We start from the raw sequence: 10,971 nt of genomic DNA, 5'->3' as shown, positions 1-10,971 counted from the left end.
AACCACTTTTTGGTGTTTCGTATTAGCATACATAACGTAGGTCGTCACAGCCACTTCACATTCAAGGAAAAAGACGAAGGAAGAAAATTAAAACTGTTGAACCTCCAAACTAGGCAGTTAGATGAGCTCCAGAATATTATTGTCTCGCACGTATATACAAGGTGTAATCTCAGAGCGGGGGCAGGTTCGCCGCACCGTCTCTCGAGATTAGATTATTCCTAGGCGAAAGTAGATGCTACAACACAAGGGCCGCACCCGCAGGCGGCGCCGGCGTCGACACTTGTTCGTCAGTCACTCACTAGCGCTGTGGCGCTGTTGTCCGTCACCGCGGCGTGCAGGCCTCACTCACACTGTGCGCGGGATTAGCATTCAAACGGTTAGTTCACTGCGGTGAGCCACGCTCAATGTCTGTACGGTTCCACAGTGCGCATCCTTGCGCTACCCATCTCACTACACCTCGTATACACTAAGATTTTGCGTTAACAACTATGGTACTACTTACATATTGCACCGATATTAAAAGAAAAATTATTGAGACATTCACCCAATAATATTACAGAAAGTTTCATAAGAAAGTAGGATCACGTATCCGAGTGAAATTAGAATCTATCGGACGGTGTCAGGGTAGCGCAAAGTTCGTTGGGGTATTAGGTGTGAACAAACGGGTTGTACGGCACACGGGGCCAGAGCAGGGCGGCCGCTTATAGGGGGCCGTAGATGATGATCCCAAAGAAGACGGCCCACATGAGCACAATCCATTGCATGCCGTGTAGCCAGTCCGCCAGGGATTTGGTCTCACCGTCGGAGATCTTGCGCGCGACGAACTTGAGCACCTCATCCAGCAGCACCACGGGTATGGAGAACTTCATCACAGTTATCCATTCGTCGACCGACAGCGGCGTCACTTGGAACACAGCCTGCGGACGTACCACCAACATTTACTTCGCGTTTCTTCTAATTGTTAGTACATTATATGGTTTGAACAATGTGCCCAAAGATATCAATATCGTCGGTAAGTGTAATCACAGGATAACTTCGAGTTCGCTTACCGAGAGGACCTCGACATAGAGGATAACGAAGTGGAGTGTGAAGGAGAGGGCCATCGAACCGACGAGCCACAAGTTGGACCATGGCGGCATGCTGATGAGCGACTGGTTTTCAGACAAGCTGTTCATGGCGTTCAACATCTCGATGGTGACCAGCACGGATAGAGCCATGGTCATAGGGTGAGGGTCAGTGAAGATTTTGCAGTCGACGCCCTGAAATGCCACCGCAAAAAAATTTAAAAAAATTCATGGCTATAATTATATTATTCATTGTTTGTCCACCCAGGGGCATACAGTTGGACATCAAAAAAGAATTAAGATATTGAGAAAGTAAAGTTATCATCATTAATAACAAGTTTCAAGTTAATGTAAAAAAGGACCTTAAATTCTTCTCCTCCACTGAGACACTGCAAGTGGTGGGTCAGCTGCCAGTAGGACATCTGCGGGCCGAAGGGCGAGTACAAGAACCACCAAGTGGCAGCACCGACAGTCGCTGCGCCTACGTAGCCACCGATAGCCATGTATCTGAAGCATTTAAAACACTTGATTGATAAAACAATCTAGACTTCAGAGGACAAAATTTGTTAACTTGATTTTTTTATTTCAAGAAAGAGTAACTACAATTTAGTGTCTCGTTAATTTTATTACCTGTGCAGGTAATTTTTAATATCTTGAGGGTGTAAGGTAAAATAATGTTACCTGAAGAAGAGCCAGCCAGAGATAAGACCTTCATCAGCCTTGCGGGGAGGTTTGTCCATGATGTCCAAGTCGGGGGGATTGAAGCCGAGGGCGGTGGCGGGCAGACCGTCAGTGACAAGGTTGACCCACAACAGCTGCACAGGGATCAGAGCCTCGGGGAGACCAAGAGCGGCAGTCAGGAAAATGGACACGACTTCACCAATGTTGGAAGAGATCAAGTAGCGGATGAACTGCTTCATGTTGTTGTAGATAGCACGACCTGTTATGTATAGGTGTAATTAGTATTCTTTAATTTATAAACTGTATATAATGTCTTTTATATTCACCTAACTGCATGAAATAACAGATTTATTGTATGTATTTTCCGTAGATGTCATATAAACCCATTAGGATAAATCGGAGGAAAAAGCCAACAGCTGCTTTATGTGATGTCCGTGCCTGCGATCGTCTATACGCTTGTTAATCTTAGAATCTGACTCTAATTTTCCTTTTTTTTAACCTACATATTCAGCAGTAGATTATTGTATTCTTATGTATGATAATAAATAAAAGGTTTTTTTTATATATACCTTCCTCGACTGCAGCGACAATGGAGGAGAAGTTGTCATCAGCGAGAACCATCTCGGCGGCGGATTTAGCGACAGCGGTACCGGAGCCCATGGCAATACCGATCTCGGCCTTCTTCAGGGCGGGGGCGTCATTCACACCGTCACCAGTCTGCAATAACGTAGCACTATTGATTTATCCTTGTTGTTAAAACTCTCGTAAATTTTGGTAAACTACATCTCAAAACTATATCATGACTTACGTATTCTCCATCTATTTTTACTTCCTATTAATAAACTCAAGCAATAAATATTACAAAGATCTACTCGAATATGTAGATATACACAGGCGGCTTTGTTATATTTTTTACAAACCGTTTCATGATAACTCCGAAAAATGCAGTTATAAACATTACCACTCAAACATAAATATTTTGAGAAGCATTCCCACCAGTTTCGTTTTGTAAACATTAAATAATATCGAGAATATGTGCTGTAGTAGCAATAAAGACGTTGTTTATTGAGTAATAAGTATGTCAATTAATGTTTCCGCTCTCAATTTTTGTGAAAAGTGAAAACTAACAGATATTTTATGAAAATATGTATTTGAGTTATTAAAATGGATGAATGTTATACTTACCATGGCGGAGATCTCGTTCATGCTCTGCAGGTACTCAACAATTTTGGACTTGTGAGCGGGCTCCACGCGGGAGAACAGGCGAGCTCTAGCGCAAGCACTACGCTGCTCAGAGACGGGCAGGTCGTCGAACTCGCGGCCAGAGTAAGATTTGTTAGTGGTGTCCTCATCTTCACCGAATACGCCAATACGTCTGTAAAATACCTTCTTGTTAGTAGTCATGTCAAAAATACCCAGTGATGAATTGTATCTATATATGGGTAGTTCTCATAAAACTGGGAAATTCATGCTTTCGATTTTTATGAAAAATATTAGGAAGAATTTGTATTTATTTTTTGTAAATTTCATAGTATTTATGTCAACAGTTTTTGATAACAAAGTGGTCCCCAAAATAAATGACATTAAAGAAAATGTACAGGACAGTCAGAACAATTGACGGTGAGGGAATAACGAAATTAAAATAAACCAAGAAAAAATAGCTATATAAACTTACTTATAGACTACATATTTTGTGTAAGCTTACTGCTACCAATAACTCATCTAAGTGTATAATTAATAAATAAAATCAAATGCTACTTATTTTTATTCACTCGCAGCCATTCCCTCACATGACTGTTAAAAATATAACTTTTAGAATTTTAAATGAAATCTTTTCTAGTTTCTACAACGAAAAGATTTTCAACTTACGAAACTCAACGGAACTCAATTGAATTTCGTAATTTTCAAACGTTTACAGTGCTGCCAAGTTTCTAAAAGTTACAAATGCATTTACCAAAGCTTAACAATTCGTTCACAAATCGAATGGAAGGTAAAAGTATGAGGGAATTATTTGTTTTGGTTGGAACACGAATAATATAAATTTATTTACCGTGTTATTACCACAGGATTTCTTTAATTTCGCTAAAACACATTTTATTTGACCGAATGTTTAAAATTTAAAGGTTATTTTTATGAAATAAGTTGATTTAAAGCACAGAACGTGATTGACTATGGAACTTGGGACATAGTGATGGAATGATTTTGGGCACATTTTTATATTATTATTTTTAATTAAATAGAATAATCAATGTTTTAAGGCATTAATAGCAATTGAAGTATAATAAATATTAATTTTTTTATTTGTTTTTAACAAATATACGCGATTTAAATCCGGAAAAATAGTTTCGTTTCCTAAATCAAATACTTTTTTTTTTATAAACCTTAAGAACACGAATTTCGAGATTTTGTAAGAATTGCCCATACATGCTTTGAAGTCCAATTTACCTGCAGATGGCCTCAGCTGTGGCCTTGTTGTCACCAGTGATGACAATTACACGGATACCAGCAGCGCGGCAACGTACGATTGAGTCGAAGACTTCCTTGCGGGGAGGGTCCAACATGCCAACGACACCGACGAAGGTAAGGTTGACTTCATAAGTGTAGAACTTGGAAGAGTCACCAAGGTCCATTTCTTCGGGCTTAAGTGGGTTGTCAGCGGTAGCGAGGGCCAAGCAACGTAGTGTGTCGCGACCGGTACCATATGTGCGGGTCAGATCCAGAATGCGGTTCTTTAGGGTAGCGTTCAGAGGCACCTTGCTGGTACCGACACGAGCGTGGCTGCAACGTTCCAAAACTCCTTCGGGCGCACCTTTGACGAACAGTTTGGGTCCATTTCCGAGACGGGAAGGCTTAAGGGGTGTGCAGTAGGAAGACATGGATTTCCGGTCACGGGAGAATTCTAGAGTGAATTCCTTCTTCCACTTGGTTTCAATTTCCTGGCGGACGACAATAGCAGTGGAACGCCGATCGAGGCCGGTTTTGGAAACGTTGAAGGGATTCATCTTTTCGGCGAGCACAATTAGAGCCGTTTCAGTAGCTTCACCGACCTTTTCGAAACACTGCTTAAATTCGTTAAAATCAATGGCGGAGTCGTTACACATAACGCAGATCGTGCCCAGCTCCTGTAGTGCTTCGAACTCGGAGGCTTTGACCTTCTGACCCTTCAAGTAAACATCGCCGATAGGTTCATAAGTGGAGCCAGTAATTTCGAATTCGAGGAAGCTGCTATCACTGCCTTCAATCTTCTCAAAGATGAACATGCGAGAGACGGACATCTGGTTGGTTGTGAGTGTTCCGGTTTTGTCAGAGCAAATGACTGATGTGCAACCAAGGGTCTCAACGGAGGGCAGAGATCTAACAATAGCATTTTTCTTTGCCATTCTTCTCGTGCCGAGAGCCAAGCAAGTAGTGATGACAGCGGGCAGACCTTCAGGAATAGCAGCGACGGCGAGAGCGACAGCAATTTTGAAATAGTAAACTGCGCCCTTAATCCAGGAGCCACCATGGGCAGGGTCGTTGAAGTGACCGATGTTGATGGCCCATACAGCGACACAAATGACGGAGATAACTTTAGACAGCTGCTCACCGAACTCATCGAGTTTTTGTTGCAGGGGTGTCTTGATCTCTTCAGTCTCGGACATTTCGGTACGGATTTTACCGATGGCAGTGTTGAGGCCGGTGCCAATGACGACACCGCGGGCCTTACCGGCGGCGACGTTAGTGCCGGAGAAGAGGATGTTCTTTTTGTCCTGGTTGACGGCGCGGGGGTCGGGAATGGGGTCGGTATGTTTGATCACGGAAACAGATTCTCCGGTCAAGATGGACTGATCGATACGAATGGTGGTAGAGTAAATCTTGATCAGACGGATGTCAGCGGGGATCTTGTCACCGACTGACACCTCAACGATGTCACCGGGCACAATTTCTTTCGCTCGAATTTTCTGAACGCCAGATTTGTCTCCTCTGATGACTTTGCCCATCTCGGGTTCGTATTCTTTTAAAGCTTCGATGGCGGATTCGGCATTTCTTTCCTGTAAGCCAATGTTCAAATAAGAAGACTCAATAAATAAGTGTCAATTGATTATAAATATTTTATTATATGCCAAAACTTCTAAATTACCTGCCATACTCCTACTACAGCGTTAGCAATAAGAATTAGTAAAATAACGAAGGGTTCTACGAATGCTGAGAATGCGTCTTCATGTTCCTCAAATAAAGCTAAAACCTGTAAATATAAAAGGCTATTTAATACATTGTACGATGGTAGCCACTCAATAAATAAACGTGATTTGGAGCCACACACTAAAGAATTATGCAGAATGCACACAGCAAATAAGAATAAAAGTTGCACGTTTGGATTATGAATTCACAAAGTGTGCTCCATATTTTTTGTGTAAGTAATACTTACGAATGAAATAATAGCAGCTAACAGCAAAATCTTGACTAAAAGATCGTCGAATTGCTCCAGGACTAATTGCCATATACTCTTGCCTACAATGAAAAATATAGATCACTATCACTATAAGAATAATAATAGTTGTTTGCTAATATAGTAGTACATGTCGTAAATTTTACAAAAAATATTAATGAAAACATAATAGCGATCTGTCTCGCTCCATCTTTTGGTAGATCAAAAGCCAATATTCGAGTGAAAATCTTTGCTTAACTCACTTCCACTTGCTGTGGAGAAAAAACAATAGGTCAATGTTTTGTCCGATATCGTTTCTTAAGATTTTGTACTAAGGCAATAAAATATTCCATAAGCAATTTATCGTACGATTGATTTCTATTGTTCGTCGATATTAGATTGTGTTTATTGATTTTAAGATCTAATATTGACATTATAAATAAATAACAGAAAAAATTGGCGTTCAATTTTAATGATGGAGGCACAGGTTTGTTAAAATTATTTTTTATCATTTACATTAGAGGAATATGTACTTTAAAGATTTGTATACAATATACAAGGTATTTGTTATCATTATCTGGGACAGACGTCCAGCTTCAGCACGAGTACGATACATGTACATACGTAGTTTTACAGCTTTAATGATAATATAATACAGAAGTACTCGATGTTCTAGACAATAAGCTCAACTACAAAACTTTATGTAGTTAAGTGAGGTTCCACGACCTTGAAAGTTACAAAAAAATTTACTTGTAACCTTTATTTCGTTCTATAAGGATTCGTTTCGTTAAATTTGTGGTATTTGTAAATCCCAAACATTGTACCTAATTTCTCGATTACTATTAACCTAATCAAATTTCGTGTGCAAGTCCTTGAGGGTCATCGTTTCTGGTCAGAGGTTAAGGAAAAAATATGAGAATGTAGTTTCCGAGTTTCCGTATTGCAAGTTGTACGAGTTAGCCATGCTATACCTATGTTTATATTATATATATTTATGCTATCGATTCAACGATTCCTCCAAGCTTACCTTCCTCTGTAGGCAGTTCTGAAAAAAGGAAAGAAACATAATTAGAGTTTTGAGCAAAACATCAAAGGAGTAAATTTAACAGACGATAAACCAGTCAGAGCAGGCATGCGATCTATCTGAGCAGTTACGATCGTACATACATAAATACACGTATAGTTACCGCTTGGTAGGGCTATGTGCTAGCTTAGCCATAGTGGCGCGGCACCAATATTTTGATGGACATGGCGCTCGAGTGACGTCAACGCTTTGACGTTGTCTACCGACACACAAGTTCGACAGACCTACTCGACATAACGCTAAAATAGCCTCGTTTCTTCCGCATACAACACAATGTGCGTTATCAACTCTCAAACAGGTTGCGGTCTCGTAACTACGCATATACAGATAGAAACAAGTCGCTTCATTTTAATACTGCTTTGTTAATACTATAATAGTTTGGTGTATACTGCAATTGTTCAGTAGTAATTTTGAAATACGGTCTCAGAGGTAAAGAACCACAATAAGGACGTTGTCCTATGCGTTATCAATCATGATAACGAAAAGTCAATATGAAAGTGTTGAATATTAATTATAATTAGCTAATATAATTCTTATGAGACAGACAAAGGAGACAAAATGAAATTGAAAATGGTGTACACAGAGAACGGAAGTTTGTTAAGACAAGGAATTGTATTGTACCTTTACATTACTATATTTGCTTTTCATGCTTAGTAGAGATTACGCAGAAGATTGAGAGATGATTGGGTCATATTGGACCACGTAGGATCGTACCATGACTACGTCTACCTCATTGCTGACGTAGACGTTGACGTCACTACGACGTTGTGGACAAAAGTTGCAGTATTGATCTAATGTAGTCTAATGAGTAAGATTAATATATTTTATTGTAATATTGGTTAAAACGTTATTTATATTAGGTAAAGGCTAGATGAAATTGACGATGTGAGATAAAATAACACGTTCAAGTCTTAATCTAGTTATCGGGCAACGTGCGCTGATCGACTTCGGTGTATCGGCTCTATTTGCGTACAGAGCGTGCTGGCAGGCTTGGCGCGTCTTATGTAAGCAATTAGCCAATGCGTCGATAGCGCCGTGTCAGCATCTGTGCACAATCGCCGACGATCAATGAGAACAACAAAGGGGTATTAAATTATACGATGTGCTGATAGTTATTTTCATATTGCGTACATGACGCAAGGAGAATAATAATGAACTATCCATAGTCTGCACTTCGGAATAGTTCGCTGTTACTTTATTACAAGTACAAGGTTAGCCAACCTTAGTGAAGGATAAAGGAAAAGATTATCCATTTATTTCCCAAACAATGATGAGAATTTGAATGACGTTATAGCGTGAAACAGCCTGTCTCGTGGACCACTAAATAGCATGCTACAGGTGGCGTGTGCCGACCTTGCTTTCAATTGATGCAACAGGCAATTTGTTTATACTCTAATCGAACAATAAATAAGCGTGCATATGAGATGATTCGGATTATCAGTACAAACATTACCTCAAGAGATTCAATTCTATAATACTACCTACTAAAACTATTGCCTGAAAATCAAAAGCGAGCGGTGTCGCCAATCGAAACTTTCCAATGTTACTTTTGTTAAAAGTGAAGGTGATATAATTTACTTAGAAAGCAGGCGTACTTTTTCAGGGAACTTTCGCGAAATAAATAAACTACTTACGCACATAATATAAAATGTGACCTGTAAAACTGTTAATGTGAACGATGGTGATAATAATAAAACATGCTACATGAGAAATAAATTGGAAGAGATGATTACGTGCCCTAACCTAACAGATTTATTGATGACAATGCAAATACCGTACATAGTTTATTAAATTAGTGAAAAGAATCTTAATATTACGTTTTATAGTTAATTGTTTATTCTTGCTTAAAGCACATTAAGCAAGAAGAATCGGTAACGAATCAATTTTTTGCCCCAATTAGCATCGGCACGAATCTAATGATGCAAACTGATAGCGTTCTAATTGTTCTTATTAGCGTATGAAAGCAGACACGTGGTGTCAATCTATTGGCTCAAATGCTAATATTTTTCAATTAAATAAAATAAGAAATATTCTTTTCGCACATCAGCAGCTTTTGGGCGCAAACCGCCAAAGTAGACCGTCTAAAATAAACCAGCTGCCAGAGTAAGTGCCTATATAATATTTCGCATCTAGGCATGCGGGCTGGCCGCGTCAGCCGGCAACATTCCCGGGCGCCGCCACCGTCCGCATTTCGCTGAGCCCGGGCCCACTCGAATTTACTACTTAATGCACTTTGAACTATATACATAGGTTCACTGCGCTCTCAGCCCCTCCCAACTCGACGCCAATTGACACATTTCGTACAGAAAAAAAACCTGTTACCTATGTTGCGAAGTGTTTTTCTTTTTTTTATTAAACTCAATATTAAATGTAGGTACATATTTTATTATTAGAATAAGTCTGTTTACGTGCAATGTATATGCATTTATTATATGAATGTTTCGAGGACAGTTGTTATCTATGAACATACAAAAGTATAAATTCAAATGAGTCATTGGTGGTTTTGATCTGAAACACCGCTTGAGTTTGTACCATACTGCACTTGCACAATTAAGATAGAGTCCAGTGGATTTACGAGGTAAGATAAACGCTTGATGGGGCCACGAGTGCGGCTGCTAACTATTTTAAACTTTCCTAGAAAGATTTCTTATGTACAGGTAGAGGAATATTTATATCATGTTAGTAGATTTTATGACAGAACTTGCTGAAAAAAATTGTTTCAAATCCAACTTTGTACTGGGGGTTTACTCCCTTCTTCCGCCCGACATCCATCCATTACTATCAAATAAGTAATACTCAACCAAATCTAAAAACAATGTCAAGTATGAAGCTTCATTCAAAAAAAGGAGGAGGTTCTCAATTCGTCTGTATGTTTTTTTTTGTATGTATGTTACGCGATAACTCCGCCATTTGGAACCGACATTGATGATTCTGTTTTTTTTTTTGTTGGAACGAGGGTACCTCAGAAGTGGTCCCATTTGATTAAATATTCCACTCTAAGGGTGGTAAACTAGGGGATGAATGACTTTTGAGAACGGTTTTTTAACCGGAGGTTAGGTTAGGTTATTTGACAGTTATTGTTTCGGATAGATGTCGGACGGAGAGCGGGAGTAGACCCCCAGGTTTTAGAACATCTTTTTTTTTTTGTAAATTGATGACGCACGAAAATAGTAAACGTAATTAAAATCTATGATTTATTGGCGTCGGAGTTATTCTACAAAAAAGAGAGCAGTATTTATTTATGCATATCTATTCTTGTGTAAAGTTTTCCGTATCATAACCGCGCTTACACGCGGACTGAGCTCGGAATTAATGTGATCTCGGACGAGAAATAATCTATCGACGAGTTAAAAGAAGCTGATATGATAAACATTGGCTGGTAGAGAACTTTTGCCTACTAATTTATTAGAAACAATTTGCATTAATATTAAATTTTGTAAGTTACAGTTCTTTTACGTCATTCTTTTAAGTATGTGTGTTAATCAGTTCGTAAGTCGTGCTGTAAATGTGTGCGTCTTTGTTCTGTCACGTAAGTGTATAATCACACGTAGTACGTATGTACAGTAACAAATACATACAAGGTTAAGTTTAGATACGGCAAGTAAACTTCATTGACAATCCATACAAACTAACCATTGAATATCTTTTATATGCTTCACAAATTTAGTAAGTCAAGGAATACTTTCATGAGGTTTACTTTCAGATACGTGTTTTATTATAATGCGTTTTATAGT

At 39.1% G+C, this 10,971-nt stretch overlaps 1 protein-coding gene across 2 annotated transcripts in view; it reads right to left on the bottom strand.

Moving 5' to 3' along the window:
* LOC113237408 (calcium-transporting ATPase sarcoplasmic/endoplasmic reticulum type) overlaps positions 1-10,971 on the bottom strand; it is a 22,312-nt gene continuing 11,341 nt past the window's right edge. For both annotated transcript variants that reach the window (XM_026473853.1, XM_026473854.1), the window contains exons 3-12: positions 7,181-7,198; positions 6,154-6,236; positions 5,866-5,970; positions 4,191-5,776; positions 2,931-3,120; positions 2,315-2,462; positions 1,746-2,004; positions 1,427-1,571; positions 1,050-1,259; positions 1-917 (exon numbers count right to left, since the gene is read on the bottom strand). In XM_026473853.1, the coding sequence (XP_026329638.1) occupies positions 702-917; positions 1,050-1,259; positions 1,427-1,571; positions 1,746-2,004; positions 2,315-2,462; positions 2,931-3,120; positions 4,191-5,776; positions 5,866-5,970; positions 6,154-6,236; positions 7,181-7,198 (2,960 nt within the window). In that variant the 3' untranslated portion in view covers positions 1-701. The remainder of the gene's footprint in view (positions 918-1,049; positions 1,260-1,426; positions 1,572-1,745; positions 2,005-2,314; positions 2,463-2,930; positions 3,121-4,190; positions 5,777-5,865; positions 5,971-6,153; positions 6,237-7,180; positions 7,199-10,971) is intronic.

The sequence above is a fragment of the Hyposmocoma kahamanoa genome, unplaced genomic scaffold (assembly GCF_003589595.1).
Source record: "Hyposmocoma kahamanoa isolate Upper Pololo Valley unplaced genomic scaffold, ASM358959v1 93, whole genome shotgun sequence".
Lineage (NCBI taxonomy): Eukaryota > Metazoa > Arthropoda > Insecta > Lepidoptera > Cosmopterigidae > Hyposmocoma > Hyposmocoma kahamanoa.
Note: the sequence above shows the minus strand (reverse complement) of the source record. Positions and strands in the feature narration are given on the sequence as shown.